Genomic DNA, 21,179 nt, shown 5'->3' with positions numbered 1-21,179 from the left:
GCTTGGCATATGCAGGTCCAGCCACGCGTCTCATGCAGGGACCTCATGCAGGTACCGTCGCCCTCTCGGCCCGTGCCGCGAAGCGATGGTGGTGCCTTATCCTTATCCTTATCCTTATCACTTCGCTGTACCACAACAACGACATCTCATTTCCACTCCTCCTCCTCCGGGCGTTTCGCGTCGCGGGGGCCTGCGGGGGGGATGGGGTGGTGTGGTTGGGCTGCGGCTGCGGCTGAGTTGCAAGGGTGGGCCGAGGGCGTGTACGGTAGTTTAACAATAGTGACTTTTCGTGGAAGGGGAATTCAATGCATAATCCAGCCCTCCCTCCCACTGCTTCGAGCTACTCAAAGGGTAGGTAACTATAGTATTAGTGGAATATTAGTGGCATTCCTCTACAGTAAAATTATTTAGTGTACGGTGCTCGCTTTACCCGATTCAGGGAGTGTTATGGGACTTGGGTAGGCAAAGTTGTACTCTTTTCTTATTTCATGGTTGTTTATCGGGATAGGCAGTCTAGGTTAACAAAGTTCAGCCCACCTTTTTCGGGCTTAGTGAATTTTTCTGTTTAAAATTCGGAGATGATCATCAAGGGGAGAAGGGATAAACAATCTTTTCCGCCAGTATCCTAAATGATAGGCTGACAAAGGCGAGAACAAGTATCTCTTCTGATGGCCTAAATGGTATAGATTTTATTATACATCGGCAATGCTGCAGGTTCGCGTTCACCTCAGGCTTAAATCTGCAGTATTTTCTTTTGACGGAGCATATATACCTTCGCAACCAGTTAACATGATAACGGGATAGTTGATCATCCCAATTGAGTTACTGACCCTTATATACCTAAAAATGCGCGGGCGACAAAGGCACTATGAGCGGATATCCAGACCACCACTCCCACCCCCAACCCCTGTAACCTCCTATCGAGGATAATATATCCTTCCGAAATTATAACCTAAGCATCCCCGGATTCTCCAGTGCAGTTCAGTCCATATTCTATACCACTTTGATATAACTGATGTATATATGTGGCAAAAATACAAATTTGTAGGTATAAATATAGTCCTTACTGCTACCCCGACCACCTCGAAGCGTCATATCCCTTTGCACGGGCGAGCAAAGCAACGCGGCACTTGGATCTGTCCGCCTCTAGCGGAGTCGTGGAGTCACTATCAATGAATACTGGAGACATAGTTACCAAGAGAAGGTTGTTCGTAGAAGCGTTAGTAGCTTGTTAGAGGTAAGGTGGTTGAAATAAGTGTTGTGGGTGTCATGGGTGAGGCATATTGGTGTAATATACACGGAAAAGTATCGATATATAAAGCCGTGGATCAACGAACCATCCTTTTATGGCACGGAAAGGTATCAGTAAAAGTGCCGGTAAAGCGACAGGAGTACTTCCGCCAGAGCCCTTATACCGGCAGTGCATCGTTTCATTGATTTGTCGCGATCTTCTGCCCTGCCAATGCTAAGACTATGCATTTTCACGCCCGCGCGCTGAAGTGTTCTGCTTCATAGAAGTGGGTTGGAAATCGTGTGTTGTAGGTGGCCTTTGGCGAGAACATATGTAACAAGATGTGAAATTTATGATATTGAGTGTTATTTAAACCTCTGTGTTTGGAGGCAGATCTCGGCTGAGATTTTAGTGTACTGAATGAATACGTAGGCACACGGAATGGGACGTGGGAGGGGTGGATATAAAAGTAAGACTAGACGCCATGGAGACCTCCGGTACCCTTTTTATCCTCGATATGAGGATAACTAGCCAAATAATTATAGTATATAATGAAAGATATATAATATAATACGGATCATAGATTTTTCTTCACACTCCATAGGAAACAAGTATTATAAAAGGAGCAACAGTAGGATCTCAAGTGCCTTAGGTTTCATTGTTTCGCTCAACGAGTACATGAAATATCATGACCTGAAGCTTGATTTATGTATGAAAAGGCCAGAAGGCTTGAACATGAACTATCCTTAGCATCGGAAAACAGTGAGGTCCAAGTCTGCTATAGCCCGTTTACAAATACCCTCGAAAGGTTAATAACAGGAAATAACCGACACCACCAGGAGAGACCCAACCTTGCGATGCACCTGACCCATATGGATATAGCGAAAGAAATACATAAACAGAGAATTAAAGATAAACGATAAAGATAAACGATAAAGATAATAAAAGTTTATTCTATTGTCTGTACACTGATCCTCCCGAAGAGGATAAAGTGTCAAATATATTCGAAGTACCGTTTTAACGACGGGGTTATCAGCCAGGGACGACTCGGGAGAAGGGCACGAATTGGCTCTGTTATCGTAGCCCCATGGCTAGCCAGTACTTCAATGAGCTCGTAACTCGCATAGTTGTCGATGGCATGATATAGAGGCGTTCGACCTTTATTATCAACTGCGTCGATATCGGCGAATTTGTCAAGAAGAAGTTTGGCAGCTACGTGATTCTCATAAGCAACAGCGATGTGGAGTACAGTTTGACCTGATATACTCCACACATTTGGATCCGCACCCTTGTCTAGCAAGAGCCGCATTGGGTCTAGACGACCGCGTGTGGTGGCAAATACGAGGGCGCTGCTGAGGTGATCGCGGGTGACCGACAGTGACGGCGCATTTTCAATGACAAATTCAAGGACCTCTAGCTGTTTATCATGCACGTAATTGTGATTCATCATAGCATCCAGCAGGATGGTACGTTTCCCGGTCGGCTCAACATGGAAGGAAAACCCTCGGTCTACGAGTACCTGGAAAAGTCGTAGTATCGATTTTGATTGAAATAGGTCGTATAAGGCACTCTCTCCTCTGGGAACTATTCTTGAGACATCAGCTCCATGGTTTAAAAGGGCGTCAATCATTTGGATATGTTCTTCGTCCGTGTGACAGAGGGCATCGGAGGGGCGGGGGCCATTGTAATAATGGTGCCGGATGAAAAAAAGTAGTGGGCTGCTGCCATCCTCTGTTTTTGCCTCAATATTGGCACCTCGCTCGAGCAATAGCTCCACGACTTGAAGTAGATTATTATGAAGCGCTTCGTGCAATGCGTTTCGGCCGGATTTATTGATTGTCTCAAGATCCACACCGCTCATCCACAGTAGTCTGAGTAGGTCCAAATCGCCCTTCCTCACGGCATGAATCAGGGCGCTGTCGCCATGGTCATCGGTGATCGAAAGTGATGCACCAGACCCAATCAGAAAATGCAATCGAACTAGTCCAGGATCCAACTCTGGATCATGACGGTCTATGGCTTGGATCAGTGGGGTAAAACCCTGGGGTCCCCTAGCGTTGATATCCGCCCCACGAAACATCATCATTTCCAATAAAGGAATACACGATGACGGAAGAAGCGTATCCTGCCAGGAAGTTGCTGCTGCTAATTCTCAAGTTCAAGGATTAGCCCGTCGTCTGCAAGAAGCTTAACTAAAACAATATTTCATTACACTTACGATTGGTGTATGATTGTTTGCCGCTGTGCCACAAACAGAGAAGGAGTGGAGTAGTGCCATCGCTCATGGTGGCATTCACACTGGCACCCCGTCTAAGTAGCAAGGAGGGAAGTTCACGGAATAAATAATCATGATACATCAACGCCTTGTGTAGTGCCGTATCACCAGCTAGATCTTTCGCCTCCAAGTCTAAACTAGGACTTGAGTAATCCAGAAGAAGTTCCACTGCCCTCCGATCTTTCAATATCGTGGCATGTGATAGTGCGGTAGTGCCGTTATGGTCCGTGAGTGAACTTGAGCATCCAGCGGTGAGTAGGAAACGGAATAGCTCGTGCACATTTGGCTCCCACGGTCCACGAAAGTAATATGTGATGAGGTAATGTAATAAAGGGACGTTCTCATGATGTAGAGACCTGATATCCGCTCCTCTATCAATGAGCATCTTTAATATTGTAATGTTTATATCCGGAGGAAGAGTTGCGTGGTGTAAGGCGGTTACACCGGATGTAGGAATTTCCAGCGCATCGGCTCCGTTATTTAGAAGGAACCTGACCATGTTGACATTTCTTCTCATACAAGCAAATGCCAGAGGAGCCAAGTCGTCTGAAGCATCGCTGGCGATGGCTAAGTCCAAGAAAGTTGCAGGAATGGGACCTTTGCACAGCGCATGTGCAATGTGGATACTCTCCGCCGCATATCGCAACATAACCTGTCGCCAATTGGGGTCTATCAACCCCGATTCAGGTATCTGATTACGCCTAAATAGTATATCAATAAGCTCCCAATAACGGATGCTTATAGCAGCATTCAAAAGAGGATGAAATACTGCAGGCTTTAAATTTTGGCCACATGCTCGATCCAATATCAGTTCAGCCAAGACAGCACTCTTGTTGGCAACGTGATAGAGAAGATCCCCATCAGGATCCCTACCCGAGAGTATGAGCTCGGATACCTCTTCCATGTCCCTGGTCCTGAAGAGGTCAAAACTATCTTCTTCAAACTCTGGGCGGGGCGGAATGGATATAGGACGTGTGCTGTCCTTGGAGGATCGTCTTATTTTCTGGTTCCGGGTATCATTCGTGGAAAGAGGTGATAGAATGGGACGTAGACTAGGGTACCAATGAGGTCTATACAGTAGTCCTTGATCTACTGGGACATTTATCTGTGATACGTTACCCTCCTCCGCAATGGATAATCCCGATCCTTCGAAGTCCGTGAAAGGTAACGAGAATACTGAAGTGTTTGAGCCCACAGTGAACTGAGACCACTGTGTCCCACGACGCCGCGATGTTGATATTGAGAATCCCGAGCTTTCGAAAAGCTTGGGATCACTATAAAGTTTCGTTTTGAGGAGAATAGACTTGAGAGAGTGTTTGGACTGAGTCGTAAGGGAAGTGGACGTTGTCAAGATTGATGCGTTGTCGTCACAGAAGGACATGTGCGCCTCGTTACTTGTAATCGGAGCATCCGGGTCGTGTAAAGATGTGATGGCTTCAAGTTGGGCAGCCGAGTCTGGCGTTGTAGGCTGCTCCTTGGTGCCCAGGAGATCCCTCAACAGGTCGTTCAGGATGTCAATGGCTTGTTCGGTCTGTGCCGATGATTCACTATATACACATAACATCAGTTTCAGGTTGGGGAGTTCTCGTTCTGGCGCGTCGACTTACCTCATCCATATTGTCAACAGAAGGTTCAAGGTATTCTTATGCTGTTGTATGCGCTTCATGAGTTGAGTGAGGCCTGCGCCAGACACGGTCCACCTAGTTCGACCAATGTAGTTCATCTCAGCCTTGGGAAGTAAACGATCCAACAGCTTCTCCACCTCCGAGAAGGTAATCATGCAGGACCCAAGTGTGAGGGATAGCTGTGCTGCGTCTGTTGCCGCTGCTCCCAGAGGAGTGATATCCGCTGTTCGCTCGACGAAAGGACGAAGCCTGTGGAGAGCATACCAGAAGTCTCGGACTTCATCGCGGGTAACTTTAGCAATCTCTGGTGCATCCTTGCAAGTGGACACAAAACCTTCCAATGTGACGTATACTTTTAGGCCAATAGCGACGAGTCCGATGATAGATGCGGCAGCTTCCATAGCGCAAGCTTATAGGTTGGGTGTCGGTTTTTGGTTTTGACGGTGTCACTGACATGAGAGGTTGGTATATTAGCCGGCAAGAGCCCCACCTGCCAAGTCCTCTACGCGATGGCTTTGGCGAGCTGGCCTTGCCAAGACCTACCATTCACCGGTGCTCACCGTAACGCAAAATTTACGTAATCGGGTTTGAGAAGGTACAGAGACGAAAATAGTAGTCAATTCTTGTGAAAACAGAAGAAGAACGGCTAGATACAGAGAGACTTTATGACCCCTCCTACGCCACATGTTCCGGCCAAACTCCCAAGAGCTGTGTACTAGTCCCAAATTAGCTAGTTCCAGATTGCGGTTACCTACATGTACATTAGCGGCTCCGCTCTAATAAATGGATTCATAGCATGATTCACACAATAATTGAGTTAATCCACCGTTGGGTATTATTTCGATGCATTTATCTGTCTATCCACAGGCAATATATTTGACTCGTCAAGTACCCATCGTTAATTAAAAGGTCGGAGGTTCTAGTAAGCATTTTGTTGCACCGACCATTTAATTCACGCGCGAGTATTGCGCAATGCTTTAATAAGCGATTGTCTATCGTCTGCCACCATGAGTTCTCAATCAATTGACCAATTAGTCTGCCAGGCTGACAATCGTTCGTGGGTACTGGCGGCGCCACGAAGAAACCGGGGGAGAGATTAGAGACTGATTCATGAAAAGGACCCGTTAGGACTAGTCACCCCTTTGGACTTCACAGAGGTATACTCTAGGAAATCTTATTTCTTTGCTAAGGAGTAATAAACAAGGTAACTTTGAAGACATGCCAACTCTGACAAGTTGTAACTTCTCCGGAAAAAAATAATACAGTAAATGGCACTTCCACTCTTACCATTAAAGCTTAGACCAGGTTGGTAGACATATCTCAGATTCGGCCCTACCTCTCGTCAGAATTCCCCTTCTTAGTAAAACCCTAGGACAAAGATCGGCTCATGCGCGGTTCCGCACCTCCAAGATGCCATAACTGGAAATACCCCAAGGTGCCCAGCCTCCCGGGAGGGAGGGGTTTCGACCTTACATGATAACTACTTCCGTCTTGTGTCATCCATCCCCGCCTGCCAAGACCAATCTCGATGATGGTACTAGTGCTGCAGGAGTTAAGGTTGGGTACCGTAGCATCTCACGATCTAGCTGTGACCTACATCAACCTCCGGAGGTGCTTCTTTCCGCTTTGAGGCTAGCAATTAGTCTTAAGGTCTGTGCGGAGATGGGAATATAAGCCTTTTTAGACCGAGGTTTAATCTGCAAGTCACCGGAAATATACTGCCGTGAAGAGACGGCTAGGAGGATAAAAACGAAATGTAAACTAAAACAAGCCCCTGTCTACGACATATGCGCTTGCTGTTGTTGTAAAGTACCGCCGATTAAATCCCGCCTTAGCGAAGCGCCACACCACACACGCCACATGCTACGCGCCACCGCGTGCCAGCCGCGCCAGGCGTACCGGTGATTCGGGGGGTTCACCTTTAGAAAGAAAACAGCAGGTATCGAGATTTGCGGTACTCGTTCGACGTCAAGATTAAATTCTCTCGCATTCTAGCAGTTGCCGCTGACAGAATGAGCAAAAGGTACTTTGACTAGGACAGGTTTCTGCGATATTTACGCTCATACCTACTCCAAACCAGGAAGTCAGGTCATACAAAACTTTCCTGGATAAGCCCTTCACTCAAGAAGTGAAACCTATACCGAAAACCCCCGGTTTTTCCACGAACTCTCGAGTTCAATCAGGAAAGAGCCAGCCCACTCACCAACTGCGCAGCGTCGACTTAGCTTGAATTGAGTAACCGAGTCTTGACCACATTACTCTATCTCAAGTCTTCCAGGGTAGGTTTGATTTTGGAGTTAGGCGTTTGCCTTAATCTCATGATTCAAGAATCAAGTATTTTACCAGTCGAAATCTTGACGCGATAATTTCTGCTGCAAAATAACATACGCGCTCCTCGTGACCTCCGTTGTAGAGTCTGGTGTGATATAATAAATACCCTTGTCACTAAATTCGACTATAATCTTCGGCCAGCGAGAGAGGTGGGAATGTACAGAGATTTCAGTTATTCAGACCTATTAAAAACTACCCCGCATCGCCCTAAATATTTTCATTCACTTGTACGATTAAAGAATGGGATATCATGTACATCCCTTATTTTTCCACGCCAAGCCCTTCCCCCACAACATAATTCAATGTCCCATATTTCCCGCTCTACCCGGCCAGCAATATATCCCATCACGATACCCCGTAGGCTTAAACCTTTGTTTCCTTTAACCACCAAGTCAGAAGCTCGTTAATCTCTCGCCACAAGCCTCTCCGCATCCATCTTCGCCCTCTCTCCCAGTTCCTGCGCCTCTCGTAGCGTCCTTTCTTGAATTCCAATCTCCCGCGTTTTGAGCTCCATCTCCCTCCTCACATCCTCCCGTATCAGCTGTCTTTCTTTCTCTATCTCCTCTCGCAGCTTCTCATTCTCTCTCTTAAATCGCTGTATCTCCTGTTCTTGCGCTGCTCGTAGCTGTACTCCTTCAGTTTCCATCTCCCTCTCTTTCAGCTCCATCTCCCTCCTCGCCCTCTGGATCAGCTCTCGGTCTTTCTCTATTTCCTCCCGCAGTGTCGCGTTCTCCTCCTTGAGGCTTTGAACATCACGTTCCATATTTTCCAGTTTCCCAATCAGAGAGAGTTCCTTCTGTCGCATCATTTCACGGACATCGTGCTCCTCCTTCACCACCCTCCGGACATATGTGGATAGCATCCGGTAGTCCCCACAATCAATGTTACGGCTAGCCTTGTGCCATTGTGAGTTTCTCTAGTAAGCTTCAGGGGAAGGGTAGGTGTTACGAGCTTACTACAGCACTAGGGTCCTCGAGATATATCCTAGAGAAAAATCCCTCGAGCCACGGTGAGCTCGTGCACATCGAGAGGACCTTCTCTTCGAGGAAGGTCAGGGAATCAAGAGCACTTTTAAAGTCGGCCTCTGACGGACCGGGTGGAGGGTCTTCCGTCGATGTTGCGGGGCTTTCGTTGGCTTCCAACATCGTCGTTAAGTGGTTTGCAGAGCTAGAGCGGGGCAGTACGTACTATGGCAACAGCAGCTCGTGCAGGGTTGTGGATGATTAAGCAGGTCAAACTTCAGGCCACCAGTCAGTCGACCTGTCGATCCAATTCAATTGATAGGCTACCTTAGGATTACGTAATCCGGCCGCAGAGGATGAATTCAACAGTCGCTTGAGTAGCAAGGGAACACAGTGCTAGGGCTGTTGAATGGATTTTTATCTCTTGTCAGATAAACGAAATCGGAGAGTTCAGATAGGAGTATATTTCTTTCATTGGATCTCCTGCTCTCATGGGAATGTTGAGCGCTACTGGAAAATGTTTTGAGGCGGTGGGCCAATTATTTCGAGGGAGCTTAAAAGATAAACATAGTTGTATCAAGTCCCATTCATCTCTGGCAGTATTCTACATTATACACAGTTATGAAAATAGCTGCATTAGTGAGCTACATGTGCTGAGCTGTACGGGTTGGCTAAATCCTCTCTCTTCGCCCTTCTCTCATCTCCCCACCTAGTCCATCCCACTACCGCGGCTGCCACAATAGTGAAGAATTTGCTTACCAGCTGACCCCATTGTCCTACAACATCTACACGATCTTCTCATTACAATAAATCCGCCATTAGAGAAAACTCGTCAAATACGATAATCAATATCATGAGCACCATCGTCACACAATGCCATACACATATAGGAGAAATCCAGAGATATCGTGAGAGGTGTACAAATAGGGCAATGTGATATTGGTTGTGTATGGTAATGACTCATGTATAAGGAATGACTCATAATAGAAACAAGAGTTTCAGATGAGGCTTAGTGCCAGGGATTATGCAATATAGGGATTAAATAGTATTAGGATTATCTATATATAAGGAGCGATAAACTCCCACAGTTGTCGCTGGAACCTCAGCGGCGCAATAGTATAATCTCCTGTCTACGAAACATATTTCTTCACAAGTTCACATGTTCAAACCACATTCGAGTCATTTTCTCCTGCACTCCAAACTTCAAGTTATGAGTCCAGGTTTTGCCAACTAAAATCGGGACTATACAATAGCCACCTCGATCAAATCACTCATACTTTGAAACACTATGGCTGAACATGGAGAATCATCCAAAGAACCTGTGGAGATGAAGTCTTTAGACAATAGGGTCGCTCCCAGTAACATTTGTATAAAGTTTGATGGACTCTCCAAACTCAAGGGACAATCCAACTACCAAACTTAGGGGAATATCTTGAGGATTAGATTCGATGGTGTAGACTATTGGGAAGTGGTGAGTATAGAGCTCCCTTAAGCGAATGACACCAAGCTAACCACTACCAAGATCAAGAAGGTTCGCAAACAAATGCACAGCTTTCTCATCGGTGCTATAGCAGAAGATATACAACCAAGAGTCGTCTCCGCTGAAAGTGCATAACAAGCTTGTCTCAAGGGGGCGAGTAGCGAGTATTCCGCAGGGTACGAAGGGGGTAGTAGAGGCCGGTGTGGGAGCCTGCAATAGGGGTCCTAAATCTCAAGGGGGTGTGTAGCGAGTATTCCGCAGGGTACGAGGAGTGAAATAGGGGGCGGTATGGGAGCTCGCAATAGGGGCACTACGAGACTCTAACGTTGGTAAGGTTCGACGGGACACGGAGCAAGCGAGGCGGTGGTCTTCTAAAGGAAGAAGAGGACGATAATATTGTATAGCAATAAACAGCGTAGATACAGAAGACGTTGCGTAAAGAAAGAAGAAGGAAAAGAACGAGAAGTACAAACAACCCCCCTTAATATACTCAAGGAAACCCCAGCGATAACAAATCCAAAGTGACTCATATACCAACAGCCCACAGAACCCGATAGAACCCAATAGAACCTTTCTGACTAATCCAACTCCTCGTAACCCAGTGTATTGACTAATCGATCCATGAAAGCTTGACAGGGGTTGGAACAACTCTAACATCGTGTCTCACCCAACACCACGATCACCCTCCTCAGCTATTTTCTAGACACAAAGATGCAAGAAAACAAGAACCTAGCTGAGTACCTTGAAACCTTCAACACGAACTGGACAATCCTCAAGACCAGATGCTAAAGTGTAGACCACAAACTTGCTGAGGCACTTCTACCTCTCAACAGATCCAATGAAGCCATGGCAGTATTTCTTCTCAGCTCGCTACTCAAATCGATGAGCAAAGTCATCGATAACATACAGACCAAACAGGATGTTACCTACGAAGAGTGATGCCATTGACTCCTCGCACTCTATGAGGAAGCTCCTGTTACAGAGAACAACAAGGTGTTTTATACCAAGAATACTACATCAAGCTACAAGTAATGCACCTGGTGCAAGAAAGGAGGCCAATCATTCAAAAGCCATGAATACACGGAGTGCAGAAAGTTCAAAGAACAGAATGAGAAATGGGACTGGAACAAGAAGGGGAAATGAAAGGATCATTCAGCGTCGGTTCCAATCCATGACTCTGCAACCACAATCGTGATAGTACGCCACAAATCCCAACCCCTTATATGGATCCTTGATTCTGGAGCTACCTCTCACATCGATACCTTCAAAGATCAACTCATCGATACCCAACCTCACATCAGCAACATCCGAATAGCTGATGGAATCAAGTACCCTATCACCGGAATGGGAAGCGCTAGTTTCAACTGCCACCTTCCCAATAGAAGTAGATCCCATACTCCTCACCGATATGTTGTTGGTGTCAACCCTAGGAAATGTGGAATTGGTCTCCGAGACCATACTCGACAAAAAAGAATTTAGAACAAAGTCCGGAGCAGGAAGAAAATTGGTCACGAAAAAGGGTAAGGGAATAATGTGGGCAAAATTGGAAAGGTCACTTTGGAATGTACAAATAGTTAGTAATACAGTTCGTTTGACCTCTTACGAAGAATAACAATAAGCTTTGGGCCACCGTACGGCCCCAGAAAACTTCTATGATGATATTCAAAAACTATCTCCCAAGCCAGAAGACTTCCACTGCAGCCAATGTGCACTATCTCAAAGCATACACAAGAAACCTTTACCAATCAGTACTAGATCCAAACGACCATTCGAACTAATCCACTCAGACATATCTGGAAAGTTCAGCATACAGTCACAAGGGAAATCTCAGTACTATATGTCCTTCATCGACGATTATATTTAATTTTTTTGGATATATATTCTAAAGTGGAAAGAAGATGCAAAGAAAGCCATCAGAGACTACGTCATAAAAATCGAAAAACAGTATAAAATAACAATACTGAGATTCAGGACGGATGCTGATGGTGAATACATCAACAAGGTTATGATGGACTACCTCAACTGTAAAGAACTATGGGCGAGGCATAGGTATAAGGGTTGAGAGACATCAAGGGAGTTTGCCCGAGGGTGAGGACAGCAATGCTTGCGAGGGCACAAAGGGTGACTCGTGCAAGGACGAGGAAGACAGCGAAGGCAATAAGGGTCTTTACGACTGAGGGGGAGACAGCAAAGGTAACGATGGCCATGAGGGGAGCAGCGATGGTCGAGAGGACCAAGAGAATAGCAATGGCAATAGAGATAGTCTTTTAGGGATAGCAGACGTAACATGACTTTAGATGAGGTGTGTAGTGAAGCGAAGTAAATCCCCCAAAGTAATAACTCAAAGTATAATACAGGATGTTGCGTAGAGAAGAAAGGAAAGATAGACAAGGGGGTAAGAGACTCTTATATAAAAAGGAAATGACAACCGATAACAACCGATTACTAATACCAAGGAAACTCTCGGAGACTTATGATGACTCACTCCCTTTCGCATAACGGATCCGTTTCGTAGTTTTGGGGCTAGGCCGAAATAAGGTTCGTAACATCAACTCACAAGGAATAGTTCACGAACAGACTCCCCCATACACTCCAGAATCAAACGGAGTTACAGAACGATTCAATAGGATCGTAACTACAATGGTCAAGTGCATTATCATGCACAATCCCAAGTCGTTATAGGGGCAAAGCATATTCAAAACCTGTCTACCTCAAAATTAGGCTATCTCATAATACACTCAAAGGAAAGACATCTTATGAGGCCCTGAAAGGAATAAAGCCAAGTATCCAACACCTCCAACCGTTCAGTAAGAAATGCTATGTCCAAATCCCAGAAACTCTAAGCCAGCAGGAAGCAAACTAGTACCCCGAGTGTACGAAGAAAGAATAGTTGGATACTCAGACTGTACAAAACACTACCACACCTGGATTGCATCACAACATAGGTTAGTTCTAAGTTGGGAGTTTATATTCCCCTCTCTTGAATCAGGGGAAGTATCAGTGGAACTCGAGTACACCCCTATTCTGAGATCAGAGGCCTTCTGTACCAATATACGACGGATATGAATCAGAAGACTCTCAAGGGGCCGAGTAGCAAGTATTCCGCAGGGTACGAATGGGGTAGTAGAGGTCGGTATGGGAGCCTGCGATAGGAGTCCTGAGGGGCTCTAGCATTGGTAGGGGTCAACGGGACAAGGGAAGCAGCGGCACGGTGGTCTCCTTGGGTAAAGAAGAGGAGATAATATTATATAGTAATAGCCATCGTAGGTACAGAAGACGTTGCGTATCAAAAGAAAGAAGAGAAAGAGAACAGAAACAAGAGCGAAACATCCAAATATACTCAAGAAAATCTCAGCGATGACAAATCCAAGGTACCTCATATACTTATAACCGACGGAACCCAATAGAACTCAATAGAACCTTTCTAACTAATCCAACTCCTTGTAACCCAGTGTATTCACTAATTGATCCATGAAAGTAGCCCCTCCCTTCAAGCGCGAGCTCCTCCGAACCTTAACCTTAACTTTTACTTCCAATTGTCTGGGTTTGTCAGGGTAGCGTCTATGGAAGATATCAACGGCGGCGGTATTGTCGTGGTGTGCGGTGGGTTCCCAGGTGGGGTCGGTATAGCCTGCCCATTTAACGAAATATTGCAGGCCGTTATTCTTGGTTTCTCGTGAGTCCAGGATTTCTTCAACCGCGTACTCCTCTTTCTGTTCAACGATGATAGGTGGGGGTGGTGGTTGGATTTGCCCTGGGACAGGATCATTTGCAGCGGGGTCTAGCAACGATACATGGAACACGGGGTGCATTTTCATACCCCTAGGCAGGTCGATTCGGCACGTATACGGCGATATGATTTCCTTGATGGGGAACGTTCCCAGCTTCTTCCAGTCTAACTTTCGAGAGTTACGGGTGGTTCGGATATTTTTTGCTGAAACAAACACCATATCGCCAATATTGTAGCGTGGGGCCGGCGTTCGTTTCGCATTAACAGCTTGTTCTTGTTGGTCCTGCACCGTACGGATATTGGAACGTAGCTGTTCGTGGAGCTCCTTCATCTTCGAAGCGAAGTCCTTAGCGTTGAGGCTCGGTGGGGTCCTGTCAAGCGGTTTGATCGTCACTGTAAACCGGGGGTGGAAGCCATAGTTCGCAAAAAATGGTGTAGCTTTAGTGGATGCGGAAACCTGGTTGCTGGCAGAGAATTCTGCCATAGGGAGCCATTTAACCCAATCGTCCTGTTGGTATGAGACGTATCCGCGTAGGTATTGTTCCATTACAGCGTTCAGTTTTTCAGTTTGGCCATCGGTCTCCAGGTGGAAGGCGGTGGACATTCTCGCTTCGATGCCGAGGTGTTTACAGAGAGCATTCCAGAATTTGGCTGTAAATTGCGAGCCGCGGTCGGAGGTGACATGTGTGGGTAGCCCATGGAGTTTCTATATGTTTCGCAGGTATAACTGGGCGACGTCTTCGGAGTTGACGGTGGTGTTGCAGGGTAAGAGATGTCGCATCTTTGTTAACCGCCCAACAACTACCATAATTGCATCGTACCCTTCACTCTCCGGTAGGCCAGTAACGAAGTCCATTGATACCTCTTGCCATAGTTGTTCGGGAATCGGTAAAGGTCGAAGTACGTCGAGTTTTCTATGGGTGTTGGGTTTACTTCGTTGACAGGTGTGGCAGTTCGGGACATAGCGGACAATATAATTCCACATCAGGGGTCAGTAGTAGTCTCGACTGTTAAGTTCAAACATTTTTCGCGTCCAGGGTGTCCGGCGGAGACAGCGTCGTGGTACAGTATGAGGATCCGGAGTTTAAGAGGGTCCTAGTTAGGTACATATATGCTCCCTCGGTAGAGCAATCTGCCTTCAACCTCGGTGCATTCGGCAAGTGATATGTGCTTTGATTGTCGTTCACCTTTGTTCCGCATGTCCAGTATCCTTTGTAGGAATGGGTCAGCGTTATATCCTTCATCAAATGATATACTCGGTGAGGCGTTCTTTTCAGCGGGTTCATTTGACAAAGAACCCACCAACAAACTTAGCTTTGCTTCAAGATTCTCCTTTTTCAATACGACTTGACTCTGGTGTAATTGCCTTTCATTCCCCTCTGCAGGGAGATCTCCTGATCTCCTTGTCAGTGCATCCGGTTTTCCTCCTTGTTTCCCTGGTCGGTATTTGATGACAAAATTAAACCGTGAGAGGTATTCCGCCCAGAATGCTTGTCTCCGATTGAGTTGTTTAGTGCTCATTAAGTATTCGAGATTCTTATGATCGGATATGATGGCGATTGGGTGTGTAGCCCCTTCAAGTTCCGGTCGCCATTCTTCAAAGGATCGAATGATCGCCAGTAATTCTTTGTCATAAATCTCGTAGTTGCATTCGGCGGGGGAGTGCTTCTTTGAGCAGTACGCGATGGGTCGAAGGGTACCATTATCATCGTATTGAGAGAATACACTGGCAGAGACGTAGTCAGATGCATCGGTCTTGACAGTAATTTCCTTCTCGGGGTCGAAATGGGTGAGGATGGGAGCGGTTGTGAAGGCTTCTTTCAGAGCGTTGAAGGCAGCTTGGGCTTCGGGTGTCCATCCGAACGGTATGTCCTTGCGTGTCAGTCTGGTAAGGGGAGAAGCCAGTTCCGAGAACCCACGTATGAATCGGCGGTAAAAGTTAGCGAACCTCAGGAATGCTTGCACATCCTTAAGTGTTTTGGGGACGGTCCAATTCTTCACTGTATCCACCTTCCTTGGATCCATTTTAATGCCATTGGGTTCGATGATGAGGCCGAGATAGGTAGTACTTTGTGTGTGAAACTGTAACGGCAGCTATGTATTTTGGCTAGTTGATAGACTGGAACGAGGGAAGGAGGTATTGTGTAGTGGAATTAGGATTTGTAATGGGGATTTCTGTTATGTTCTTTTGGTTTCTGTTACGCGAAGGTATTAGTCATTATTGGACTATGGTTGGATATATAAGGGGGCGTTGTTTTGTGCTTTTGTTTGTTTTCCTTCTTCTCTTCTTTCTTTACCCAACCTCTGTATTTATTCCACGAATACTATTCTTTGTCCGCACCACGTCATATGGTTCCAACTGGTTTTATCATACCAGGTAGAGCCACCCCATAGTCCATAGTCAAAGTATACCTTTACGTCTACGTCCACGTCTACGTCACTACCTAGGTTGTATTCCTTGGCACCACAGTCCATCGCCTATAGTCCCCGTGATACGTAGGTTGCGTCCTCTATCGCCAACCAATACAACACCATAGTCTACAATGTCGGAACATGTCCATGTCGATTATCAACAACTCAACGATAACCTCCAAAGATTTTTTGAAGCGCATCCACAGGTCGATCACGTTGTCGGAGCTGAAGCTTATGCGCTTCTTCAACAGTGTCAAAATAGTCTCATTCAATATGCAGCGGATTTACAAGAGATAGAAGCGGAGGCTGAGAGGGCAAGAAGGATATTTGAACGAGATCTTACTGCTGCCCGAGCTCAACGAACTGCTGTTGAGGTTGTGGCCCCTGACGAAGAACCTATTGGAAACAATGCTCCACCTGTACCTCCAGCGCCACCAGTTACAGGTACCACCTATCGGTCGGAGAAACTCCCGGATCCCGATGTGTTTAGGGGGGATCGTGATCGAGAAAGGTTACACTTATTTAAGCAACAAATGAAAATCAAGTTACTGGGAAATATTGATCGCTATCCTACACTACAGTCTAAGCTATCGTATGCGTTCAGCAGATTGGAAGGCGCTGCTGCCAATCAATTCTTACAGTACATGAGAGAAGAAGGTATTGCCTTACCTTCTATGACACGGTTTTATGAAATTCTGGATACAGCTTTTGGGGACCCCGATCGAATGCGTACAGCTAGGAGAAATCTCCGAAATATCAGACAACACACTCAAACTTTCGCTGACTACTTCGCTGAGTTTCAACGGTATGCTGCTGAGTCGGGTGTGGATGAAGTCTCTCGGATTGAAGCTTTGATGGAAGGAATTAATGGGGAACTGTATGAATCGATGATACACCATGAGACTCCCGCAACGGTAGATGGTTGTGCAACACTCTTGCAACGGTTGGATAACCGACGACGGGCGGCGGAAGCTAAGCGAGGTAGTAAAAAACCTTGGACTACTGCTGTAACCCCGGCTCCGCATCCTCTACCAACAAATCCTGTTCCTGCTCCCCGTCCCGTTGCCCCTGCTGTCAACCCACCTGCCACTGATAATCACCCCTCGTTCCGTCCTGGAGGTGATGTACCCATGGACCTGTCTGGAGGACGTCGTCGCCCTACCCCTGCCGAAAGAAACGCCCGCTTAGCTGAGGGCCGATGTTTCTATTGTGGAGGTGTCGGACATATGGTTAGGGATTGCCCCCAAGCGAGGGCAACTGGAAATCAGCCAAGGAGACCTGTGATGAGGGGAGCAGCATTGACGGTGGAGGAAAACGCTGGAAGCGATAACGAGTCGGCAAAAGATTTGTCCCTGCACTAAGTGGCTTAGCTCAGGGACCATTTAAGGATTTTTCTAGGATGTGTATTTCTGGTTTTTCGGTATCTGAGGAAGAAATGGATGGAAATCAACTTGTAGTAACTTGTTCGATTTCACAGAATAAAAATTCGTTCATACCTACCTACGCCCTTATTGATACCGGAGCATCAGGATATGCTTTTATTGATGAATCTTTTGCACGCCACAACAATCTCACCATGACCCCCCTTAAAATACCTCGCCATGTAGATGTTATAGACGGGAGGCCTATTACGTCAGGAAAAATTACTCATATTGTCGATGTTTCGCTGGATATTCATGGTCATCGAGAGATAGCTCCATGTTTTGTGACAAAGTTAGGACACTATCCGATTGTGATGGGGATACCTTGGATGCGACGACATGATATTACGATTCGACCAAAAGAAAATCTACTTGTTTTTGACTCTCGAAACTGTCATCAGCACTGTTCAATCAGTGGAACTGCAGTTATTGTTCATGGCATCTCGATTCCCCTACCGGAATACCACACAGTCATTGTTTCAGCAACTGAAAAATCTACTGTCGACATTGAACAATTAGTACCGAAGGAATTTCATCATCGTCTCCATATGTTTAAAGAATACGATGCTTCCATTCTTCCACCCCATCGACCATCCCATGATATTGAAATAGTATTGGAAGAAGGCAAACGACCACCATACGGACCTATATATGGATTGTCTCAAATCGAATTAAAGGCACTACGGGAATATCTTGATGAAAATTTACCTAAAGGATTCATTCGAGCCAGCGAATCACCAGCGGGAGCACCTATATTGTTCGTGAAGAAAAACGATGGAACTCTTCGACTTTGTGTTGACTATCGAGGCCTAAATGCGATTACAATTAAAAATCGATATCCGTTACCATTGTTAAAGGAAACCCTAGCTAAGTTTTCAAGAGCAAAATACTATACAAAGTTGGATTTACGTTGGGGATATAATCAAATCAGGATAGCGTAGGGAGATGAATGGAAAACGGCATTTCGAACTCGATATGGACATTTTGAATATACAGTAATGCCATTTGGATTAGCTAATGCCCCTGCTATATTTCAACATTGGATCAATGATATTTTACGTCCCTATCTCGACCAATTCGTAACGGCATACTTAGACGATATCCTTATCTATTCCGAAACTCTATCAGAACATAAAGAACACATTCAAAAGGTTCTAAAAGTACTTGATAAGAATCATGTTCACCTTAAACCTGAAAATTGTGAATTTATGGTTCAGGAAACGAAATATCTCGGTTTAATTCTTACTCCGAATGGAAATAGAATGGACCCAAAGAAAGTTATTGATGTTTCGGAATGGACCACACCGACAAATCTTCGCGATGTTCAAGTATGTCTAGGATTTGCAAATTTCTATCGGCGATTCATTCTAGGATATTCGAAAATTGTTGCTCCACTTACAGCCTTGACGAAGAAGAATATTAAATTTGATTGGACGAATGAAAGGGAGGAAGCATTTCAAACTTTGAAAAAGATGTTTACAACGGCGCCAATTCTAGCTCATTTTAATCCGGATCGAAAAATCGTAATAGAAACCGATGCATCTGACTATGTTTCAGCAGGAATCCTATCTCAACGCGACAATGAAGGAATCCTACATCCAGTTGCTTTCTTTTCTAAGAAACATTCTCCTGCAGAATGTAACTACGAAATCTATGACAAAGAACTTTTAGCAATTATACGATGTTTCGAAGAATGGCGACACCACCTGGAGGGAGCTCAATTCCCAATTGAAGTTCTTAGGGACCATCGGAATCTTGAGTATTTTATGACAACAAAATTGTTAAATCGTCGACAAGCCCGTTGGTCCGAATTTCTTTCACGCTTTGATTTCGTTATACAATTTCGGCCAGGGAAACAAGGAACAAAACCAGATGCATTGACTAGGAGGTCAGGTGACCTACCTAAAGAGGGGGATGAACGGTTGACGCATCAGAGTCAAGTGATTCTGAAGCGAAAAAATTTGGATACCAAGCTAAGTTTGTTCGCGGGTTCTTTGTCAAATGAATCCGCTGAAGGAGCGTCCACCGTAGAGGAGTTATTTTCAAAAGCTTACCAAGTGGATAGTTTCCCAAACAAGGTCCTCAATATGCTTCGGAATGGCATTCGCCACTCAAATAAAATCTCACTTGCCGAATGTACGGAAGATAACAACGGTCGGTTGCTTTACCGAGGCATGCTATATGTACCAGACGACGATGACCTCCGACTAAGGCTTTTGAAAGAATACCATGATAAACCATCCGCAGGACATCCGGGGAGAGCAAAGACATTGGAACTTCTAAACCGAGAATATTATTGGCCACAAATGCGAAAATATGTTGATCAATACGTTAGGAATTGCAATGTGTGTGTCCGTAGCAAGGCACCACGTAATGCACCTTACGGAGTACTCCGACCTATGCCGATACCTGAAGGACCATGGATGGATATATCGATGGATTTTGTCACTGATCTTCCTGAGAGCGATGGATACGATGCAATCTTAGTTGTGGTGGATAGATTAACCAAGATGCGACATCTAATACCAACGACTAAAGAGGCAGATTCAAAGGAAGTAGCGAGGCTATATATCGATAACGTTTGGAAGCTACATGGATTACCAGATACTATCGTATCCGATCGAGGAACACAGTTCGTTGCAGAGTTCTGTAGGTCGCTTTGTGATCGGTTGGAAATATCACCAAAATTCTCTACCGCATTTCACCCCCAAACAGATGGACAAACGGAAAGAATTAATGCCGTAATGGAACAGTACCTCCGAAGTTATGTTTCCTATCAACAAGACGATTGGGCTCGAATGCTATCAATGGCTGAATTTGCGACGAACAACCATGCTTCCGAAACAACAAAGGTCTCCCCGTTCTATGCCAATTCGGGAAGAAATCCAAGAATGACTTTTGGTCCTTTGGAACATGGTCGAACGACGGCGGAGGATCAAGCGAACCGTATTGCAAGGGAAATGAAGGATGTAGTGGATTTCCTAAGGGAAGAGATGTTTCGAGCGCAAAGGATACAAGAAGAATCAGCCAATAGAAATCGAACTCCAGCTCCTCGATACTATTTAGGAGATAAGGTTTTCCTATCGACCCGTCATATTCTAACAAAGCGACCTTCTAAGAAATTCGACTGGAAACGTATTGGACCTTATAACGTTAAGCGCATTGTCAATCCCTATGCTTACGAGTTGGAACTTCCTCGGTCAATGAAAATTCATCCAGTGTTTCATGTTTCGCTATTGTCACCCGATGCGAACGATCCTTTACCGGGACAACAACAGTTGCCACCACCTCCGGTTGAAATCGAAGGAGAGGAAGAATGGGAAGTCGAGGATATCTTGGATTCGAGAAAACGAAGAGGAAAATTTGAGTATTTGGTACGATATACGGGATATGATGAAGCCTCCTGGCAACCACTATCGGACCTTGAGCATTCACCTGATATCGTTAAACGATTTCACGAACGTTATCCAGGGAAGCCTAAGCCTACCAGGAGGTAGGCCTTAGAGAGGGGCGTGATCTGTAACGGCAGCTATGTATTTTGGCTAGTTGATAGACTGGAACGAGGGAAGGAGGTATTGTGTAGTGAAATTAGGATTTGTAATGGGGATTTCTGTTATGTTCTTTTGGTTTCTGTTACGCGAAGGTATTAGTCATTATTGGACTATGGTTGGATATATAAGGGGGCGTTGTTTTGTGCTTTTGTTTGTTTTCC

At 45.5% G+C, this 21,179-nt stretch overlaps 6 protein-coding genes across 6 annotated transcripts; 3 read left to right on the top strand and 3 right to left on the bottom strand.

Moving 5' to 3' along the window:
• Positions 1-2,225: 2,225 nt before the first annotated feature.
• H6S33_007027 (uncharacterized protein) lies at positions 2,226-5,532 on the bottom strand (the record flags this gene model as incomplete). Its single annotated transcript, XM_044838659.1, has 3 exons — positions 2,226-3,376; positions 3,450-5,053; positions 5,114-5,532. The coding sequence occupies 3 exons, from the start codon at positions 5,530-5,532 to the stop codon at positions 2,226-2,228; spliced, it is 3,174 nt and encodes a 1,057-aa protein (XP_044689191.1).
• Positions 5,533-7,865: 2,333 nt separating this feature from the next.
• Positions 7,866-8,607, bottom strand: H6S33_007026 (uncharacterized protein; the record flags this gene model as incomplete). The annotated part of the gene is made up of 2 exons (XM_044838658.1): positions 7,866-8,357; positions 8,419-8,607. 2 exons carry the CDS (start codon positions 8,605-8,607, stop codon positions 7,866-7,868), a joined length of 681 nt encoding a protein of 226 aa, XP_044689190.1.
• A 3,315-nt stretch (positions 8,608-11,922) lies between these two features.
• On the bottom strand, positions 11,923-12,111 carry H6S33_007025 (uncharacterized protein; the record flags this gene model as incomplete). Its single annotated transcript, XM_044838657.1, has 1 exon — positions 11,923-12,111. One exon carries the CDS (start codon positions 12,109-12,111, stop codon positions 11,923-11,925), a length of 189 nt encoding a protein of 62 aa, XP_044689189.1.
• A 4,066-nt stretch (positions 12,112-16,177) lies between these two features.
• On the top strand, positions 16,178-17,407 carry H6S33_007024 (uncharacterized protein; the record flags this gene model as incomplete). The annotated part of the gene is made up of 1 exon (XM_044838656.1): positions 16,178-17,407. One exon carries the CDS (start codon positions 16,178-16,180, stop codon positions 17,405-17,407), a length of 1,230 nt encoding a protein of 409 aa, XP_044689188.1.
• A 74-nt stretch (positions 17,408-17,481) lies between these two features.
• On the top strand, positions 17,482-18,408 carry H6S33_007023 (uncharacterized protein; the record flags this gene model as incomplete). Its single annotated transcript, XM_044838655.1, has 1 exon — positions 17,482-18,408. One exon carries the CDS (start codon positions 17,482-17,484, stop codon positions 18,406-18,408), a length of 927 nt encoding a protein of 308 aa, XP_044689187.1.
• Positions 18,409-18,465: 57 nt separating this feature from the next.
• H6S33_007022 (uncharacterized protein) lies at positions 18,466-20,964 on the top strand (the record flags this gene model as incomplete). The annotated part of the gene is made up of 1 exon (XM_044838654.1): positions 18,466-20,964. One exon carries the CDS (start codon positions 18,466-18,468, stop codon positions 20,962-20,964), a length of 2,499 nt encoding a protein of 832 aa, XP_044689186.1.
• Positions 20,965-21,179: the final 215 nt, after the last annotated feature.

This window comes from Morchella sextelata (genome assembly GCF_020137385.1).
Source record: "Morchella sextelata strain SCLS chromosome Unknown scls_22, whole genome shotgun sequence".
In the NCBI taxonomy this organism is placed as follows: Eukaryota; Fungi; Ascomycota; class Pezizomycetes; order Pezizales; family Morchellaceae; genus Morchella; species Morchella sextelata.
Note: the sequence above shows the minus strand (reverse complement) of the source record. Positions and strands in the feature narration are given on the sequence as shown.